General features: G+C 40.3%; 1 protein-coding gene across 2 annotated transcripts in view; it reads left to right on the top strand.

Annotated features, from left to right (window-relative positions):
* The window catches only part of PDE7B (phosphodiesterase 7B), a 471,343-nt gene that overhangs the window by 68,872 nt on the left and 380,123 nt on the right, over positions 1–22,348 (top strand). The window contains exon 1 of one of the 2 annotated variants that reach the window (XM_007672935.4): positions 1,180–1,516. The exons of the other annotated variant lie outside the window; for it this stretch is intronic. Coding sequence (XP_007671125.2) covers positions 1,496–1,516 — 21 coding nt within the window. The 5' untranslated portion in view covers positions 1,180–1,495. Of the gene's footprint in view, positions 1–1,179; positions 1,517–22,348 lie in introns of those variants that run through there. 2 annotated transcript variants of the gene reach the window in all.

Genomic DNA, 22,348 nt, shown 5'->3' with positions numbered 1-22,348 from the left:
ATAAAATCAAGGAAGGATATCAATTTTGCTGTTCCATTTAGAAATTCTAACAAGATTGCATCAGGAAGAGGAGGAAGGTCTGAAATTAAGCAATTGGGAAAGAAGGGAGAGAGGTCCCTGAGGGACCAGCTACATCTGTTATTTCCAGTATATGTTCCCCAAACCCCTACTTAGTGGCCCCATCCGCCACACACAGTAGGTACTCAGTGAATACTGTTGATAATGATGAAAAGGAAGAGAAACCCAAAGGGCATGTTGACTTGTGATCAATCAATCATATTTATTGCACACTTACAATGTGCAGAGCACTATACTAAGTGCTTGGGCCAGTACAATATGACAGATTTGGTAGACATGTTCCCTGTTCATATCTTGACAGTCCAGATTAATGATTGAAAATGCTGCTGACAATGTGCTAGATTATTAGCAGCACCTAGAGGTTATGATTCAACATAAACAAAGAACTGAATAAATCAGGACTGAAGTCTCTCAGAGTGGGCACTCTGAGTGTAAGGGAGTGAGTTATGCACGGTGAGAAAGAATGTGTTATCTACTCTATAGGTGGAAGTGCCTAATACCCCGAGAAGCACTTCAGTTACGGCAAGACACTTTAAATGACGTATGGGCCCAGAGACTTAAAATAGGGGGAGATTCACATTTTTTACTGGTGTGGTCATTTGGCTAAATTTCACATTTTTATTTCTAGTAACAAAGATGAATTAGCCATCCATTTAGGAGAGGCAAAGGAAAGGGAAATTTCATCTTAAATAGAGCAACAGCTGGGAAGTGGGCTGTGGGGCGTACTTACACATATGTAATACATAGAAATCCTGTTGCCCTTTGTGAAGATGATTTTTCTTGATGCGACCGCCTGCCAGGTATTTGAAAATAAGAACCTGAGCTGGTAAAACGCTGCTTGGGTTCCTATGAAAGTCTGGGGAGCCTGGCTCAATAGCTGCCACGAATTCTTCCCATAGTAGAGTCCTTTAAAATGAATAGCACATGCAGAGGAAAAACTAAACCCTTTGACGTCACTCCTGAAATGAGGAAACATAAACAGAAAAGGCTCCACTCCAGTAAGCTACCAGTGCTAAAGCTGATTGGTCTCTGCTTTTCCTTGCCTGTGGCAACTGACAGCACCTCCCAGCAGAGAAGGGCCTTCTGCTTGCTCACACAGTCAGGCTGAAGTCAGTCGGACTGCAGCAAGCTGTAGTCTACCCCAGCACTTGCCTGGGAGAAAAGTGTACTCTGTTAGAGACTCTGGTTTTTTTTTCCCCCCCCCCCAGGAGAGTGTGCTTTTGTGTGTGTGTGTGTATGCGCGCGCGAGTGCGTGCTTGCATGCTGTGTGTAGTTTTTTTTTCTTTTTTTTTTACTTAATTATATTCCTAATCCTGGATGAAGTTGCTGGATTCTGCAGCACAAGTCTTCATGAACAAACAGCACCGCTCAGAGATTTCACGGCATTCAAAGGTCACAGAACTGCCACTATGGTTAAATGTCTTGTTTAATGGTTGAGGTATGTACAGAAAAATTTCAGCAGCAACCTGAATTTTTTTTAAAGGGGAGGTGAATTGCAAAACTGGGGGAAGGTTTTCTGATTAAAAAAAAGAATATACCTATATATTTTCTGTCTGTGATTGTTACTACAGCAACCGCCTTTTGAATATTTCCTTCCTATTTTCTGTTCAGACTGGCTGAACGTTTTCACTTGTCCTGAATTAACTATTTGAGAGCATTAAGGGTTCATTTCCTATTAGAGCAGTGAAACAACAGGATCTGGTAGCTAGTTCTTTGTGCCTTCATTGAGAAAGACCGTGTTTTTTCTGAATGCAAAATTCCTTCTGCTCCTCTCAGTCATGAATTACAGTAGCATCTATGTAGACCTTTCAGTTAGTTCACATAGTTTGATTTTGTTTTTTTCTTTAATCTATTTGTGGGGTGGTTGAAGGGAGGCACATGGGAAGGGGTACTGGGGATGTCAGTATCAAAGCAGTCTTTTTTTCTTGATGTTTTCATCATTGATTTAAAACCAAAGAAAATTAAGTAGCTAAAGAACGTGGAGGTGGTGGTAAGATTGAAGGCAGGCATATCTACAGAAAAGCATGTCAGAGTAACACATTTGTCTGTTATGTGTCATCCGGGTAGAATTTTTAGGGTGCCTTGGATTTAATAGTCATAAGGCAAACCTCAGTTTTAGGCATATATGGAAAGTGGCTTCAGTTTGTTTTTTTAAAGTCTCCTTTTTATTACTCATGATTTCCAGATAGCCTTAGCCTGCACTCGTTGGAGACAGAACTGGAAATTTAATTAGTAACTGAAATGATAGAATCTGGTGGCTATTGAATGACATGTAGCGATCCAATCCATCATCCTGCATTCGGTGGTCTAACCTGAATGACTTTTGCGGTGTTAACGGTGAACACGGTACATTCTGCAGGAAATGAGTACAACTACTAATACAGAACTAACAGGGTTGTTTTTGGTGGCCTATTACCAATACTTGTGTAGGGAGCTGAAGGGAATGTGCAAAAGAGAAGATAGCACCTGAATGAAAAAAAGATCCTATCAAAATGGCAAATTCCCTTTGCAGTTCTCCTAATGAAATTTAAGTGTAGGCATTCTCCTGTACCAAGTTAATAAAGGGGTTCTGCAGGGGTGATGTCCCCCCCGCCCCAACCCCAACTTATTTAATGGCAGGTAAGATCATACTGTTTGAAAACACGAGTGTGCCTGTCGACCCGCTTCCTTGATTTTAAGTCTTTGCTGCTGTTCATAACTTCTCATAAGTAAAATCTTTAAAAGCTGGTCACTTAAACAGCAATATTGTGCAAGGGAAAGCTTGCTTAGCAAATTTTAATGGGTTAAGAAAGGAAAAGAACTGCACTAGTTTCAAATATACCAAGTTAAGGGCTGTGAAAATATTAGCTCTGAAATGCAGAGGATGTGCTGTGAATGGACAATTGCTATTCTGCAGTGCCTAGTGGGAAAACAAGGACTTTGTGTATTGCAAATGCATAACTGCAGCCCCTCCATTTCCTTTGCTGTATCTTGCACTGCTGGAGAGGGAAACAAAGAAGGCTTCAGGAACACATCTTTATTGCCATCTTCCCTACTAAATTGAAGTATCATTTTGTCTCAACTAGTAACCCAGCATTGGATCTTAATAGCTGGATAGTTGGCCAACTCCCTATCCCCTACAACGTCCAATACTTTACCCCTGAAATTGTAACCTACCTGATTTCAGAGCATGCAGACTTTCTTGAAGTATGGAAGGCAAAATTCAACTGTGTGTGTGTATGTGTGTGTGAAAGTGAGTGTATACACTCTTGTGCTACACAACAGTGGGGAAACCTCACTGCCACACAAAATAATCCAAGTCTTCAGGAAAGAATAAACCCTGCATTGAAATAAGGAATTCTGTTTCAGATTTGTCCATGTCAGACTTCTAATGGGAACTCCACTGAATAGTAGTAATAATATTTACTACTGAATCCCCACTATAGGAGTTCCTTGTGTAAGTGCAGCAGTTAAAACCCTATATAGGCCCCAGAAGAGGGCAAGTAGAATGTTTCTTTATGCTTGAAAACACTTTCTCATGACTTCAAATTTGTTTTTAGATGATGCAGCTTAGTGGAATCTATCAAATATCTCCCCTTCTAGACTCTAAGCTTGCTGTAGTCATAGAACAGGTCTACCACTTCTCTTGTTCTCTCCCAAATGCTTAGTACAGTGCTCTTCACAGGGGGAGTACTCAATAAATACCATTGATTGATTGATTGATTGAAAATATAACCACATATCTAAATTACCATTTAATGCAGTGCCGTGACCTCCTGTCGTTTTGGGCAAAGCCAGGTTTTGGGAGTTTCTGCTTTCTCTGGGTGCACGTGGAGAAAAATGAATTGATGATGGAAAGACCAAAATGAATTGATGATGTAAGGACCAGTAATCCTGGAGAGTAGGGAGGTTTGCTCCAGGGAAATAGAGCCCTAACTGGGATAGACTGAGCTGCCGTGGTCAGAGTTAGATATGAAGTTCCCATTCCAGGAAAGACACTTAGCATGGCAGAATTACAGAAAGTGATCTGGGAAAACCTTCTTGAGAGTTTTTATCCACTCAGGAACTTTTCAGCCATTTTGGGAAGAGTACCACTTGGGACGTCGGCAATTCCTTTCTGAACCAAGAATTAACCAGTCCTGCTGAACGGAGACCTAAAACACCATATAGAGAAAACTCGTAAACGTCAGGGTAGCTCAGTGGAAAGAGCACGGGCTTGGGAGTCAGATGTCATGGGTTCGAATCCTGGCTCTGCCACTTGTCAGCTGTGTGACTGTGGGCAAGTCATTTAACTTCTCTGTGCCTCAGTTACCTCATCTGTAAAATGGGGATGAAGACTGTGAGCCTCACGTGGGACAACCTGATCACCCTGTATCTACCCCAGCGCTTAGAACAGTGCGCTGCACATAGTAAGCGCTTAACAAATACCAACATTACTATTAGTATTATTAACAGTTAGCCATCCCTTTCTCTGAAGCAAAGAAGTAAGCAGATAGGATAGCCTTGGATCTCTTTTAATGGAGGAAATACAATTCTCCAGTGGTTTAGCAAAGGCACAGGGGCTGTAGCCCCCTGCTGGGCTGCGAAGCACCACTAAAAGTTGAGAATCAGTTATGGAGTACATTTCTCTACTTCCATTTCACTAAAGCGATCCAGCCGGGGCACCGTGAATGCTAGCAATTGGTGTCTCTGTAGGAAGCGTTTTTTAGGATCTAAAGGTTTAGGCTGTGATATGTAGTTTATAGTCATTCGTTCATTCATTCAATAGTATTTATTGAGTGCTTACTATGTGCAGAGCACTGTACTAAGCGCTTGGATTGTACAAATTGGTAACAGATTCAGTCCCTGGCCTTTGACGGGCTTACAGTCTAATCGGGAGAGACAGACAAAAACAGTAGCAATAAATAGAATCGGGGGATGAACATCTCATTAAAACAATAGCAAATAAATAGAATCGAGGTGATGTACACTCATTAACAAAATTAATTGGTTAATGAAAATATATTCAGTTGAGCAGACAAGTACAGTGCTGAGCGGAGGGGAAGGGAGAGGGGGAGGAGCAGAAGGAAGTGATAGGCACATGCAATTTACAACTCCTTAATAGGAGCCAACTTACTCCTCTTTCATAGGAGCTTACTTCATAGTGAAAAGAGTATTCATACTTATCGAGTGTCCACTTGACGCAGGGAACTGTATTGAATGTTTGCTTTAAAAAGCTAGAATGTAAGCTTGTTGTGAGCAGGGAATGTCACTGTTTATTGTATTGTACTTTCCCAAATACTTAGTACATTGCTCTGCACATGGAAAGTGCTCAATAAATACGATTGAATTAACAACTGAATGAAAGCTAGGCTGCTGGCCCCGTCGTCAGCAGAGCACTGATCTGGAAATCAGAAGACTTGTTTTCTAATTCTGAATCTCCCTGCTGGACTGACTATCCTATCAGTGGTGAGAACTTTCCATCTCCCCCGATTAGACTGTAAGCCCGTCAAATGGCAGGGACTGTCTCTATCTGTTGCCAACTTGTTCATCCCAAGCGCTTAGTACAGTGCTCTGCACATAGTAAGCGCTCAATAAATACTATTGAATGAATGAATGAATGAGAACTTCTGACCAAAGAACTACTTAAGACATTCTACAGTGAGGTCAGAAGTACTGAAAATTAGCTGGCCAACATGGGTGGTGAAAAGCACTGTACTCTCTCAAATGCTTAGGACAGTGTTCTACACGCAGCAAACACTCAGTAAATATCATCGATTGATTGAAATGCCTACCAGGTGATGGTACTGGGCCTCTTTATCATCACTATACCGTGGTCATTTCTGCCAGAAACTGATCATGAATGCAAAAATTCTTTGAGTTGCATTCATTAATATGTTGATTGCCCCTCCCCACCCTATTCCCGCCTACTCTCTGGTGGACCCTGTGCCCAGCCAAGAAGCAGAATGGCCTAGTGGATAAAGCAAAGGGCTGGGAGACAGAAGGTCATGGGTTCTAACCATGGCTCTGCCACTTGTCTGTTGTGTGACCTTGGAGAAGTCACTTCACTTCTCTGTGCCTCAATTTCCTTGTCTGTAAAATGGGGCTTGACACTGTGAGCCCCATGTGGGATAGGGACTGTGTCCAACCTGATTTGCATGTATCCACCCAGTGCTTAGTACAGTGATTGGCATATAGTAAATGTTTAACAAATACCTCAGTTATTATTATTAACTGCCTGTGTATTCCAGGAGACTCCCACTGGATGCTGGGGAAAGGGAAGACCATCACCAGGGGAAGCATTAGGGAATAAGAGATGACACCCTCATCCTGAGGAGCTGAATCCAGGCTCCTGCAGCTCCCATCTCCCCTCCCTAATTCCACAGCTCCCAGTTTTAGTAGAAGTAGACTCTTCAGTAGTTGTGAGGAATGTAAGCTCTCCCTTCCCTCCCCAGATTTCCCCATAGGGGCTTTTCTGATCTTCTCCTTGGGACCACTGACCTTGGGGAGATCTCTTGGGAGTCACATCACTGTGGTTCTTTCTGGACTTCTGTCTTAGCCCTGACACTCGCTTGCTTTTAAGGAAATTTGTCATAATGAGGAGCTATAATTCAAACATTTAACCAACTTTTTTGTTACTTCCTGTTTCTTCTTTTCCCCCTCCAAAACTGTGCAAAGCTGCAGCAAGACATACAAGATACATGAGTGTCAGTCAAATGTTTACTTAAAAGACCCATCCTCTTTCCCTCTATGTTCTAAAGAACGGATATGTCAGCGAAAAATGTAAATGTCTTGGCTTTATTTTATCTATCTGTTATAAGCCTGCTTGTCACCACTTAAAATATACTAAATGCAAATCTCAGATGTGTTCTATATACAGGGCAAAAGCATAGTATTTTGGAGTATTTTGACTAGTTATTTTTTAAAAATTTGATTCACATTTCTTTCAAATGGAAAATGATTTATTACAGAAAATGGCAGACCCATGAAATATGCATATGCATCCAATTAATTTTTCCAAACATTGTTGTAATTCTCAATGGGGTGTGTTCTGTTTCATCTTTTTCACTAGTGCTTAAACAAATATAGAAAGATTTCACTAAATTATGATTGTTAAAGTAATAACAACTTTCCTCTAAACACCCAACATCTGGGCTATCCTGTTCCTATCTTCTCTGTCTCCTCATTAAATTGGGAGTGAATATCATGTAATAGTCAAAAAGCATTAATATCTCATGAAATAGTACATTCTCAGTGCTGGACTATGTGAATTAGTTTACAATTCCTCATTGTTAAATTATGGAGAATCAAGGTATCTGTGGAGCATATCAACACTAAGGATATTCACTAGAAAATGGAATCAAATATATCAAGGAATTGACTAAATTTCTTCACAGCTACCCTAATAAATTTAAAACTCATCAAATTCCATAAAGCAAAATTCTCTGTAAATCTTGTTGCAACCCCAAAATCCCAATTTCCATTTGGCCTCAAGGTAAACCATCTTGGCAGTCGTTATGTAATAGTCGTTATTTACTGAGCGAATCTGGTTTTCTACTATGAAATCACGTGCTCACTGGTGACACAAGTGATGAAATTGCATTTCTGTGAATTTTCACTTCTTTTTGTACCTCCCATATTCCTTCGGCAGCAGCAGCATCCTTTCCTCCAGGACACTCCTGCTTTTCTATTAGAGATCAAATCCCACACTAGGTTATAGCCAAGAGATCCTTAAACTTATGGAATTTATTAATCTCCTACTATGTGCAAACCCTGTGCCGAGCACAGTATCCCCAGCCCTGAGAGGCCCAGAACAGAAAATAGTTTTTTAGTGAGGGAGTTTCTCTTCTAGGGAGAGGCCCATCTCTCTAGCTGTGTCCCTTGGACAAATAAGGATTGATATCTGTAATGTTGAAATAACAAGAAACTCTAATATGACTTGTAGTGTTTAAGAATCCTGGCTCCGCCACTTATCTGCTATGTGACCTTGCGCAAGTCACTTAACTTTTCTGTGCCTCAGTTCCCTCATCTATAAAATGAGGATTAACACTGTGAGCCTGATGTATGACATGGACTGCGTTCAACCTGATTAATTTATCTCTACTCCAGCACTTAGTGCCTGGCATATAGAAAGTGCTTAACAAATACATTTAAAAGAAAAATCTGGGTTGTTGTCATGGTCATGTCTTTACCTTGTATAAATTTAGCTTTGGGAGAATCAATTTTGCCATCTATACCATCCCCCATTTTAGAGATGAGGTAACTGAGGCACAGAGAAGTCACTTAACTTCTCTGTGCCTCAGTTACCCAGCTGACAAGTGGCTAAGAGGGAATTAGAACCCAGGACCTTCTGAGTCCCAGGCCTATGCTCTATCCACTAGGCCATGCCGCATCTGTGAGCCCCACGTGGGACCTGGGCTCTGTCCAACCTGATTAACCTGTGTCTATCCCAGTGCTTAATACAGTGCCTGGCACATAGTAAGCACTTAGCAAATACCATTAAAAAGGGACATTTCTTTCCTCTCCTTGCATCAGTGCCTACTGCTTGGGCTAGCACCTATGTATATGAGCCTCCCTTTCCCCTTTCAACCTTACTCCCATAGAGAACTCTTGGTAAAGTGGGGAACTTTTGTTTTCTCTAAGGATTTCTGCCACGGAATTTCTCACGTAAATGAAAGATTATTCTCCCAACCTAGTGTCCAAATCAATTTCTAGACAAATAAAGCTCAAATATGCACTTCCCTTCACCTCAATCCATCAGAGTCACCCGAAGCATTTCCTACTGAAAAATAGTTGGAAAAATTCAATGACAAACTGGAAGTCAGTTTGTTATTTCTTAAAAATTCTCATCGCTATATAAAACTCCTAAATACTAGAAAGAAAACATATCTTCTGGGAAGGGAACATATCTACCATCTCCATTGCATTTACTCTCCAAAGTGCTTAGTATAGTCCTCTGCTCACAGTAAGTGATGAATAAATAGCATTGATTGATTGACTGTTATGAAATATCCTTTATAAAGTACAGCTATTCTCTCCAGTTCTCTGTCTTGCAAAAAATCTAACTCCATGATTAGGGACAAATACGATCATGGCTGAAGACCAGGAAGCTTTCTGAAAAAAATCTGAGGTACAGAACCGGTAAGATGGAATGTTCTGAGCTTCAAAAAGCAAAGAGTGATTGCTCCTCATGAAAAAGTGGAAAAATATTGACACTTTTCACCTTGTGTTAAATGAGTACGTCAGTCATTGAGATGGATGTTTGAGGAAATCCCACATCAACTAAAGTCTTTCCTCAGAAAATTAATGCAACACATGGTTCAAACTTTACTGTCAATTTAGTCTGAATTGCTTAACCTTAGTTGACTGTGACTGTGGACCAGTAACTTCACTTCTCCATGCCTCAGTTACCTCCATAGGTAAAATGGGGATTAAGACTGTGAGCTCTATGTGGGGCAGAGACTGTATCCAACACATTTATCTTAATCCTGGCCCTAGTGCTTAATACAGTGTCTGGCACATAGGAAGCACTTAAAAAATACTATTAAAAAAAGTTAATGCCTTTGGGATATGTTGATTTGGGTGGGAGTGAAAAGCATGCAACCCGACGCTCTGTAATGTTCAAAGTACCTGTCTGGCCTCTCTTTCTGGAAAATTCAATCTCTTCTCTTTCCTGTAGGCCAGCATGCCTTGTCCATTTGGATAAAAGCTGTAAGCCCGTCAAACGGCAGGGACTGTCTCTATCTGTTGCCGACTTGTTCATCCCAAGCGCTTAGTACAGTGCTCTGCACATAGTAAGCGCTCAATAAATACTATTGAAAAGAACTCAGTCATTTAAAGAAATAGATCAGTGCACAAGGCACTAGGAGGAGAAGTAAGAACACTTTAAAGATATTTCCACTTCATTCTTTCTGTGAATTTGCTATAAAATTGGTTTCCTCGTGATGGCCTTTGGTTTTACTCATTGAATAAACCTGCATTTGTTGAAGTTCTTAGTTATGATTATTCTTCTAGTAGCAATGGACAACTAAACCTCACAGGAAGACTTCTGATGGTCATATCCTTTAAATTCTTAAACTATTTAAGTCTGTTTTTCTTCATTTGGATCCCTGACCTTTGGGCATTTGCTATTCATTCCACCCTCAACCGCACAGCACTTACATATGTATATTTAAATTATATATTTCAGATCATACATTTATATTAATGTCTAACTACTCCTCTGGACTGTAAGCTCATTTTAGGCAAAGAACTATCTGCTGATTCTATTGTATTATCCCATGCATTTAGTAGAGTGCTCTGTACAAAGTTAACACTCAATAAATACCAATAATTGATTGACATTGATTCATTCATTTCCCATTTCCAAGGAACTGATTTCTTAACAAACTGTACTTCTCCCTGTCATTTACATACAATAGTCACTCCAGATCTCCACAGGTGGCTATAGAGAGTATGGAGGGAGGAACACAGAGAGAAGAAAATGTTCAACCCAACCCTTAGAGAATTCTCCTCAGCTCCAGAGCCTTCCACAGAGCCTCCAGCATTAACTACTATTCCTTATATAATAATTGTGATATTTGTTAAGGACTTACTATGTGCCAAGCGCTGTACTAAGCAATGGGGTAGAGGCAAGATAATCAAGTCCTACATGGGGTTCTCAGTCAGCCAGCCAATTGTATTTACTGAGCACTTACTGTGTGCCGAGCACTGTGCTAAGTTCTTGGGAGAGTACAATCCAACAATAAACAGACACATTCCCTGCCCACATCGAGCTTACAGTCTAGAAGGGGAGAGCGACATTAATATAAACAAATAAATTACAGATACGTACATAAGTGCTGTGAGGCTGGGGCAGGGGAATGAATAAAGAGAACAAGTCAGGGCGACACAGAAGGGAGTGAGAGAAGAAGAAAGCAGGGCTAAGTCAAGGAAGGCCTCTTGGAGGAAATGTGCCTTCAGTAAGGCTTTGAAGAAGTGGAGAGTCATTGTCTGTCAAATAGGAGGAGGGAGGGCATTCCAGGCCAGAGTCAGGATGTGGGCAAAACGTCGCCGGCATGATAGACGAGTTGGAGGTGCAGTGAGAAAGTTAGCATTAGGCAAGGTGTGGGGGCTGGGTGGAAGTAGGAGAGTGGGGAGGTGAGGTAGGAGGGGGCAAGGTGATTGAGTACTCACCTAATAATGTGAAGCCTATGGGGAAGTGTTTCTGTTCGAAGCAGAGGTGGATGGGCAACCGCTGGAGTTTCTTGAGAAGTGGGGAAACACAGTCTCAGTAGGAGGGTGAAAAGTACCTGGCTCTCCAAGAAAAGTCACTGGAAACAGGAGACTGACAGCTTTGCCCCCGAGGTCCCAAGAGCCCAGATCCCCTCCCGTGATGACTTCCACCGGCACCTATTGGGGCTCATATTACAATACAGAGATGAGGCATTGTGATCTGTGCTTCATCAGGATGGAGTGACATTTTTCACTGGATTACTCTACAGCCTGTGTCCTAGGGTTGAGCTCAAAAAGGTCCAGAAAAATATACCTTTTTGACTCCAAATCTCTGTCAGTGTTTCTAAGAGCTCCATGTCAAAAGTAATTAGAAAATACTGGGTTTTCAATTTTAACATTTCACCTCCTTTGGAGAAGGGGAAAGTGGCTGATCTTTATAGTTCTGGTATCTTTTCATTTTCATGTTTGGGATTTTCTGCCTGTCTACTGTGAATGGCTTAGTGTAAATAATTTGAATTTCAACCGCAGGAAAAATAGTGCATTTCTGTTATTGGTTTTAGCAATATTTTCTTTAATAAAGGCCTAAAATCAGAGCTTGGGACCCCTAGTATTTATCCATTAAATCTTTGATTTTTGAATTTTCAGTCACTATTTGAGACACAGGGAAAGGGAAAGAAACTATCCCAGTCGGCCATACGGCCGAGAAATATTCCCTTCTCTTTCATTGAAGGCATTATTCATGTACTGTACTGTACCTGAGTATCTTCAGGAGCAGTTAGCAATGCACTAGTTTCCTCACTCCTTTGTTAACATGTTTGAGTCCTTTGCTTTCTTGCAAAGCATAGGGGAACGAGAATCATGCATTACCCTGTGTGTGTCAGTACTACGTGGTGCTCACTGTTTTCATTCCTTAATCATTGTAAATATTTGTGTTTTTTTAATAAATAAATATTTCGAAAAATGGGCCTTGAAGGCTAGCTCTGTCTTGAAAGTTCAGGCCTGTACAAGCTCATCAGTTGCCCTCTCCCCCTTTAAAGATCCGTGCTTCTTTACATTTTAGAAGTTTTGCAGAAAGATTTTGAAAGTTCACTTTGAAAATTAGCTTCCTGTGGTTAGTCAGTAAAGCTGAGGGTTGAATTCCTTGTCTCAGATTCCTGGATGCTCTCTTATCTGAGAGACTAGATGATTTGAGGAGTGGCTGAATCTATATACCATATGCTGACTTTCATTCTTTGTCTTCTTTAGAATATTTAAATGACTCAAATCACCTGCAATTAGGGTGGTTCTAAATGGCACCCTATTTAGCTCTTGACAGATCATCACTTCTGTGTCAGTGGGCTGCTTCCCTGCTTTCTCGGTATTTGTTTGCTTTTGTGTGTTTTACAAATGGATATTTGCATCATTTGTAGTTTTTTTGCTGTAAAGAAGGAAACTATGATTTTAAAAGGCTCCAATTCCAAGTAGCCACTGAATGGTCAAATTCCTTTCCTTTTATTCGGTTTAATATAATTCTTGAAAAAATTGAATTGCTTAATCCTTCATATTATCAACCCGACAGGGAAAAAAATGATAGCCTGCTGCGTTCATACTGCTTTCATCATTTTCTGAAGGTAAAAATGAAATTGATGAGTTTTGGTGCCCTTCTGCTAGTGGTGTGCTTTGCCCATTCTGGAAACAGTAGTAGAACCAAAGAGGAACCATAGACTTGAGCAAGTGACCTGTCACTGTCTTGCTGTCATTGATCAATCAATCAATAAGTGGTATTTATTAGTACAGAGCACTGTACTAATCACTTGGGTGAGTACAATGCAACAGAATTAGCAGTTACAGTCTCTACCTATATCGAGCTCATAGTGCTGTGATGATCAATCCTCTTTAACTCAGCAGGGATTAAGCTAGAAAGCTCTTGTTTTTTAGAGCAACACAGAGTAAAAGATTTCCTCTTTCGACCTTCACCACTCTTTGGGACATAACACTTAAAACAACTCATCACAGACCATCCATCACAGACTTGGATGTGGAAGTGAACACAAACTTTCAGAATTTGGAGACATGAGCAATTTAACTATTTTCTTAATTATGGAAATTGTTTTGCATTATATTGGGTTCCACATCAGTAGATCTCATGATGGATGTATGTATCAGATAATCCTATCTCTTGGCCAATGTAGGTAAGGGGTTAGCAATGGAAAATCAGCAAACATGGCCTAGTCCAAAAGAAGAATCCCTTAATTCTCTCTTTTAAGACTGACCATTGATGCCTTGCATGTGTTACAGATGTATGCAAAAACACTTTATTTCCAAGACATTTGCAACAAATGTTAGAAACAAACTTTTATTCAATTAGGTGGCTGAAACGATGAAAAGGTTTTGTATACCTAGGGTACGACATGGTTTCTTGCTCTAAGATCTCTGGATTTCTCATTCCTTTTTGATTCATTTGGGAAAGCATTAGAGAAAATGGAGTTTCATCTTATCCAAGTTTCTCTACTTCCAAGATGAAATCAATTGTTTGTCTATAAGGAAAGTGGTATGGTAATATGCTGAAACCACATCTTCAGCAAATTTTCTGTTTTTATTCCCTTTTTCCTTCTCTCGATTTCATCATTTTTTCTCCTACATTTTTCTTTTCCGAAAAGAGTTTCTATTAAACCCTCTGCTTGAGGAGACAACATAATAGCCTTCTGAGTGATCATGAATTTAAGGTTTATCATTTTCTTTATGGCATCACTAAAATGAGCAAAAGAGAAATGGGAAAAACCAAATGGTTTTATAATATGCATTTAAAGGCAAGAGTCATTGGCTTTTTCATAATATTAAATACTATTTTCATATTAGAATTGTTCCTTCATCCACATGACCTACTGGAAGGTGCAAGCACTGCTTAAGGTCTAACACTTTCATCTAGCGATTAAATTAAGCCAATGGAGATAGTGCAGGTCGGTGTTTTACATGATAGGTGGGATTGAGGTCTGTTCCCTCTGCTTTCGTCTCTGCCTTCTGCATAGAAATAGAAGGGGGAAATCAATCAATTAATGGTATTTATGGAGTGTTAACTGAAAGCAGAGCACTGTACTAAGCACTTGGGAGAGTACAATACAACAGAGTTCCCTGCCCACATTGAGCTTACGTCAGGGTTGTTACTTTAGAGAACATGCCTTGTTCAGGATACTCCAAAATTCATCTTTGCCAAGCCACTTTAATACTGCACAGGAAGGCTCTTCAAGTAGCATTTGGGTCAACTGTTGTTGTTTTTTTAATGTGCCAGGCACAGTACTAAACACTAGGGCACAGACAAGCTAATCTTTTTTATGGTATTTGTTAAATCCTATGTGCCAAGCACTCTTCTAAACTCTAGGACAGAAACAAGCTAATCAGGTTGGACACAGTCCATGTCCGCTATGGGGCTCACAGTCTTAATCTCTGTTTTACAGGTGATGTAAACTGAGGCTCAGAGAAGCTAAAGAGCTTGCCAAAGGTCACACAGAAAACAAGTGGCAGAGATGGGATTAGATCCCAGGTCTTCTGACTCCTAGGTCCGTGCTATTTCTACTAGGCTACAGTGCTCTGCCACATAAGGAACAATTGTTACCCTTTGTCAATGGCTGAAAGGAAGAATCATGGAGGATGGAAAAGGGAGGACATATTTCTTACTACCCTTGGGAAGATATGCTGTTTGTGCCCTCCTACAAGACAGACCTATTGATTGATGGTGATAATGATGAATGTCCTCTTGAATAACTGTGTCTCTCTACTTATGAGGCAACAGTTTAGAATGAAAAATCAGCAAACATGGCCTTGGTTTAGGGTTAAATGACTTCATTCATTTAAAAAAAATTCTCAAAGAGTCAATGATTTTTTAAAAATCAAGATATATCTTTGGATGAGCAGCATTAAGCAAGACCATAAAAAATAATTGACTTGTTATCTTTTAGAAAAAAGCATGTCTTTCAAACTTTAATTAAATTTTGCAACCAGATCATCTAAAAATGTAATAGCTGTATAATAGATATGCAGTGTTTCAGAAGAGTTTTCCAAATTTTACACTACCTCTGAGAAAACTTTTTTTGTGTGCTTTTAGTTTCTTTTGACTATTTTTGCCATGCAAAATAAGCCTCTTAATGGTATTACATTATATACCTTCAGGTGCCTAATGTTTGCTTTTGGGAAACTGGCTTAATATTTACCCAGGGGATTAAGCTGTTCCTCTGCACTAGCTCATTGCTTGATGAACTGAGAAGTCTCTTTTAGCTTGGACACAATAAACAATACCAGTTTGCAAGAAATCATTACAGGCTACAGAGTCTAAGTAATAACAATTATGTAGCATTTTGTAAAGCTCCTAATTGGGCATTTCCTCAAACTCTTCAGGATTAGAGGGCTAATGCCTTACTGTGGGTTTTTAATACATGTTTACTACAGTTTACAGCATCTTTTATAAAATCAATGCAGAAAGTGGACTCCAAGTCTCCACTGGCCAAATCAGGTTTTAAAGTTCATGATTTTAGGCAGGCGGTTTAAGGGTACAAATCAAAGGCATGCAGACTGCCTTCTGGAATTCGTGAGCAGCATTTACCTTCCCAATGAATTTCTAAAATACCTAGGATTTCCACCTGGAAAGGGCATACTCAGTGAAATAACTCTCCCTCACCTACAGACCTCTCACTGGTTTATGCATCATTATTTAAACCTGCAGCTTTAATCTGACCTTAAAAAGTCTTAAAGTGCCTTTAAAATGTCACTGTATTTCCAATTTGCGGGGGGGGTGGTGGAGGCTTCTGGTGTAGCCCAGGTGAACATTTTCACAAACATTAAATTTTTACACAAATACTCTCCAAAATAACCTCACACTGGTAGTCCAAACCTGGCACCTTTCTGACCCCTCGCCTTTCAGCAACTTGAGATGATTCTGAAAAATGTGTAAAATTCCTACAGAAACAGGGCAGAGGGGAAGCTATAGACCACACTGTCTAGTCTGTCTCAGAGATTATGCTGTGGGCCCCTTCATTCCGGCTAGTTCTGGAAGGGAGTTGGTAACCTTGAGAGATTAGGAAAGAGCAGACTTGACACTGTGGACAAATAAAAGGAAAGGAGCGCTAGAAGAGAACTTCAAAGCAAAATAATCTAGAGGCTGTTTCAATCACACTGTATCTCTGCGTTTTGCCTTCTGTGTCCTTCAAAACCAAATGTCTGTAGGTTGTAAAAAATAATCTAATGTCAACTTTAAGAACTTTATTGCTTAGGAGATGTTAATTGGCATTTGAAAGTACTTCTCTTGGGTAAATAAAACCAGCAGGAACTATTTAAGTATCACTAGAAAGCAATTCACAAGATCATTCAAAGATTTTTATTTAATTTTCTCCTACAGCTGTTTGTATAAGACCATATGATCTAACATAAAATGCAATGCTTCTTTTCATCTAATAATTTCTTCCATGACTTTTTTGCTTTAAAATATTGCGCCTTTTTCTTAAAATGGAAATGGTGTCGATTTAAATTTATGTGCGGTTTTAGGGAATTTTATTCTAGTGCAAATGATGTAACAGTGATTTTGCCAAGTGTATTCAGTTTTGTACCTAAGCTACCTCTAGACTGTTAGCTTCTTGTGGGTGGAGAACATGCCTATCAAATATGTCATATGTGGGAAAGGGACTATGTTCTACCCAATTATCTTTTATCTACCCCGGTGTTTAGTACAGTACCTGGGACATAGTAAGTCCATAACAAATACTATTATTATTATTACTCTCCCAAGTACTTAGCACAGTATTCTGCACACAGTAAGCGATTGATAAATACGATTGACTAATTTTATAGCCCCTCTGAGAATGTCAAAATCTCAAATGAACACATTTGTTTACCCAAAACTCACCCACGCTGGGCAGCAGCGGCATGGGAGAGATTCGAGGAGGAGGAGACTCAAGTTTACTGCATGAAAGACAGCAATGGTAAGCCACTTCTGTATTTTTACCAAGAAAACTCAATGGTTACACTACCAGAACGATTGCAAATGGAGAGTGGGGTGTTCTGGGAGAGATGTGTCCATCGTGCCGCTTTGGGTAGCGACACCATCATCATCTATTTTCAGTAACAGTGTTTACTGAACATCCACTAGATGCCGAGCACTGCATAAGACACTGAGGGCATATTTAGAAATGGAAGATCCAGCCGCTGTCCACACGAAGCTTACACAATAATGGAGGAGAAGAGCACTTTAGGTAGTGAACATATATCGTTGAGGGGGTGTGCAAATAAATAAAAGCAGTTGAATTAATAAGGTGATCCATGTGTGCTGTAGTGACAGTTGGGATGGCATGTCTAGAAAGATGTAGGGATTAATCAGACAAGGCCTCTTGGAGAGATTTGAGGGATGTGGTATATTTGTATCTATAATTCTATTTATATTAATGCCTGTTTACTTGTTTTGATGTGTATATATCTATACTTCTATTTATTTATATTGATGCTATTGATGCCTGTTTACTTGTTTTGATGTCTGTCTCCCCACTTCTAGACTGTAAGCCTGTTATGGCCAGGGATTGTCTCTCTTTGTTGCCGAATTGTACTTTCCAAGCACTTAGTACAGTGCTCTGCACACAGTAAGCGCTCAATAAATATGATTGAATGAATGAACTGAGGTGGCGAATACTTAAAGGAATACTTTACAGAGGAAATGACATGAGCTGTGGTTCAGAGGGGAGAGATATGAAAGGTGTAGGGGGAATGTTAAGTTTCCTACAGAGCAACAGAGAACTCCAGATGGCAAAAAGCAGGTCAAGGTAATAATGGTTATGGTATTTGTTGAGCACTTGTGATATGTGAAGCTCTGTAGAAAGAATCAGGGGACATAGACTGTATTCAGATCAGGCTAAGTCCCTGTCCCATATGGGGCTCACAGTAGGAAGCAACTAGGTAAGAGGGAATCAGAAGCTGGAAAGCTTGAAAACGAATCGTTGAGCTTTTGTTTCATGTGAAAGATTTTGAGCAGGAGACTGATATACTCTGATCAACCTTCTTTTTCAATGTTTTGTTTTTTCCATGGTATTTGTTAAGCCTTTACCCTGTGACAGACACTGTACTGAACACTGAGGTAGATACAAGGTAGTCAAGTAGGACACAGCCCCTGTCCCACGCAGGGCTCCAGAGTCTTAATCTCCATTTTACAGATGAGGTAACTGAGGCCCAGAAAAGTAAATTGACTTGCCCAGTCACAAAGCAGGCAAGCAAGTGAGCCAGGATTAGAACCAAATCCTTCTACCTTCCAGGCCCGGCTCTATCCACTAGCCCATGCTGCTTCTCAGTGACCACAGTGGGAAAGTTAAGAAGAGGAAGGCCTATGAGAGAAAATGGTGAGTTTAGCTCTAAGTTTCTGATGGGCTGACCATCCAGGTGGTGGTGTCTGAAAGTGGAAGGATATATCATCTCGTAAAGTAGGTTAAATATCAGAACTGGAAATGTTGAAACTATGAGTTCAAAGCAGTCCAAGAGAATCAACTCCAGTATCATTCTGAGTGCTTGGCATTCATGGAGGAGGGTGAGAGAAACTCTTTTCAGTGAATTATCCACTGAAGACTCCTCATTACCAATTTTTCTGGAGGCAAATGGATTATAGAGGTAGGCAATAAGGTCACAACTAAATTCTCTAGTGTTTTTTGAACCTTCTCGATAAATTCCATACGATAAACAGAACCTTTGGGGATTTTCTCACCCATGTAACTTTAATGCCAAGCTGAATTTTTGTGAGCACTAAGAGCATGGTTTTAAAATAAAATAACATAAGGTTGTCAATCAATTATATTTATTGAACACTTTCTGTGTGCAAAGCATTGTACTAAGCTCTTAGAAGAGTACAATATAATGATATAATAGACACATACCCTGCCTACAACGAGTTTACAGTCTAGCAGGGGAGACAGACATTGATATAAATGAGAAAATTATGGATATGTATATAAGTGTTGTGGGACTGAGGGGGCATAAATAAAAGGAGCAAGTCAGGGTGAAACAGAAGGGAGTTGAAGAAAAGGAAAGGGGGCTTAGTCAGGGAAGGCCTCTTGGGGATGTGCCTTTCATAAGGCTTTGAGGTGGAGAGAGTAATTGTCTATCAGATATGAAGAGGGAGGTTGTTCCAGGCCAGAGGCTGGACATGCACGAGAGGTTGGAAGCAAGATAGACGAGACTGAGGTAGAGTGAGTAGGTTGGCTTTAGAGGAGTGAAGTGGGTGGGCTGGGTTGTAGTAGGAGAGTAGCTAGGTGAGGTAGGAGGGGGCAAGGTGACTGAGTACTTTAAAGCCAACGGTAAGGAGTTGCTATTTGAATTGGAGGTGGATGGTCAACCACTGGAGGTTCTTGAAGAGTGGGGAAACATGGACTGAACTGTTTTATAGAAAAAAGATCCAGCAGCAGAGTTAAGTATGGAGCGGGGTGGGGAGAGACAGGACACATGGAGGTCAGCAAGGAAGCGGTTAGAGTAATCAAGGTGGAGTAAGATAAGTGCTTGGATTAACATGGTAGTTTGGATGGAGAGGAGAGGATGGATTTTAGTGATGTTACTGACGATTTAATGATTGATTGAATATGTGAGTTGAATGAGACAGAGGAGTCAAGGATAATGCCAAGGTTATGGGCTTGTGAGCGAGAATGATGGAGCCGTCTACAGTGATGGGAAAGTCAGGGGAAGGACAGGGTTTGGGTGGGTAGATAAGGAATTCTGCTTTTGATGTGTTAAAAGCATGGCATGTATCAAAACAGCACGAATAACTAGTTGGAACAAAATCCTTCCGCTACATTATGTGTTGGTCAGTCTCCTATTAGAACAGGGTCAAGTTGGTCACCTTTTGGACAAAGGATTCACACTTGAACTTGGCTTCCAAAGAAAATATTTGCAGAGCACAACTGAGCTCATGGATGGAAGAGATATAGACATCCCTTGCTTTCCACTGGGGATGTCCTCCGGGATTAGACAAAGTCAATGTAAAATGAGCACTGTTTTCCATTATAAAAGGAAGTTTTGAAATCCATAAAGAAGAGAAAGTGTGAATTAGTTTACATAGAACTAGTGTAAGGAAACTAACTACCTAATGCACATAGTTGATTACACAATGCATGCACTGTGATGACTGCACAGTTGCATATGGAATTTATTACCACAGGAAGCTGTGCAGACTGAAAATATTGGTTAAAGAGGGCTTTGAATAAATTCATGGAATGCCATCTGTAATTGGCTACTGTTGGAAAAATTAAGGATGCAGACAGAAGATTTGGGGATGTAAAGTGGTGCTTCCATAACTATTACGATGAATGTTGAGGAGTGTATTATCAGCCAGACTCCTCCAAGCATTCTTTGGTGTCAGAGCATAGGCTGTCCTGATCCACTAATGGCATTTCTTATGTTCTTATGTCTTCAAAATACTAAATTCTATAACTTGAGAATTGCCAGGATCAGATAACTCATATATACTAAATCACAAGAAGAATATTCAGTTCTCTGGAAGCAGTGCAGTGGACAGGAGGCATATTTTTAAAGAGCAAGTCCCCACTGCTGTTAAGGAGGAGACAGAACACACTTCTTCTCACAGCCAAGCAGAATAAAAACTTAGGTCATCTCTGAGGAAAATGAGGTCTGTTTTCATGTTGCACTGTTGACCCAGGGGTGAAATGTTTAAAATAATGTTAATAATAATAGTAATACTTGAAAAACACTTCCTTTATTCCAAGCACCATGCCAAGTACTGGGGTAGCTGCAAGATAATCAGATCAGAAACTCTCTCTCTCTCTCTCTCTCTCTCTCGTGGGGCTCAAAGTTTAAGAAGAAATGAAGACAGGTATTCTATTCTATATTCCATGATAGAAGGTAACTGGGGCATGCAGAGATGAAGTGACTTATCTAAGCCACACGGAAGGCAAGTGGTAGAGTTGGGACTAGACTCTGACTCCCATTCCAGTGCTCTTTCCTCTAGGCCACTTTCTCATATTATATTATCAAACTAACAAGATTTTTTTAAAGGTATATGTTAAGTCGTTACAATGTGTCAGGCACTATTCTAAGTGCTGGGGTAGGTACAAAGTAATTAGGTTGGACAAAGTCCCTGTCCCACATGGGGTTCACAGTCTTAATACCCAATTTACAGATGAGGTAACAGGCACAGAGAAGTGAAGTGACTTACCCAAGATCACCCACCAAACAAGAGGCAGGACCAGAATTAGAACCCAGGTCTTTCTGACTCGCAAGCCCATGCTCTATTCATTAGGTCACGCTGGACATTTTGATTTGGACCGGTGGGTGTTACAGTGGGCGCCTGCTAGGCGGTGCAGTTCCTGGGGATGGAGTGCTTAGAACAGTGCCTGGCACATATTAAGTGCTTAAGAAATACCACTAAAAAAAAGAGATGGAGGCTCCCAGGACTTTTCCCTAGCACTAATGACCACACTATGGTCTGGCTGGTCAGGGGCAATTCCATAATAAAGTTTTTTGTTTACTTTCACACCATACATCAAAGAGTTAGAGTGTCCTAGGGATATTATGTGCTAAGCGAGCATGTAAATTGAAGTATTGACTATTAACTTGGTTTCTGGAAATTCTTCTGAGCAATTTTTTTTTAAAGATAGAAAGCCATTGCATTTGAGAGTCATCCTTAGACTTTAGTTTCTGTTCATTTTTCTGGTTTGCCTGTCTTTCCAATGTCTAAGAAGTCTGCAAGAAGTTTCTCCTCCCCTCTTATCCCACCATCCCTCCCCCTCCCCCACCCCACCCCAGATCCCCACCTCCCCAGATAAGATACACATCATTTACTTTCATTGCATATAATTTCTGGAACATGCTATCTTGGCTGCTGGAGCTGGCTCCGCAAGACCATGCCTTTGAGATTTTGATTAATAGCCTGCATTAGAAGCAAAGAGCTGTGTAAAAGATATATAGTCTAGGTTGTTGGCATGGACTTTTAATGTTTGGTATTACAGTTTACTTTCAGGAACTAATATTTACAGCAGTTACCATTTAATTAACCGAAGTCAAAGGTCTGAAGAAATACCAGTGCCATAACAAAAAAATAAGGCCACCGGAGTGATGGCAAATAAGACGAGTATATGGGGATAATGCC

This window comes from Ornithorhynchus anatinus, chromosome 2 (genome assembly GCF_004115215.2).
Source record: "Ornithorhynchus anatinus isolate Pmale09 chromosome 2, mOrnAna1.pri.v4, whole genome shotgun sequence".
Taxonomy (NCBI): Eukaryota; Metazoa; Chordata; class Mammalia; order Monotremata; family Ornithorhynchidae; genus Ornithorhynchus; species Ornithorhynchus anatinus.
Note: the sequence above shows the minus strand (reverse complement) of the source record. Positions and strands in the feature narration are given on the sequence as shown.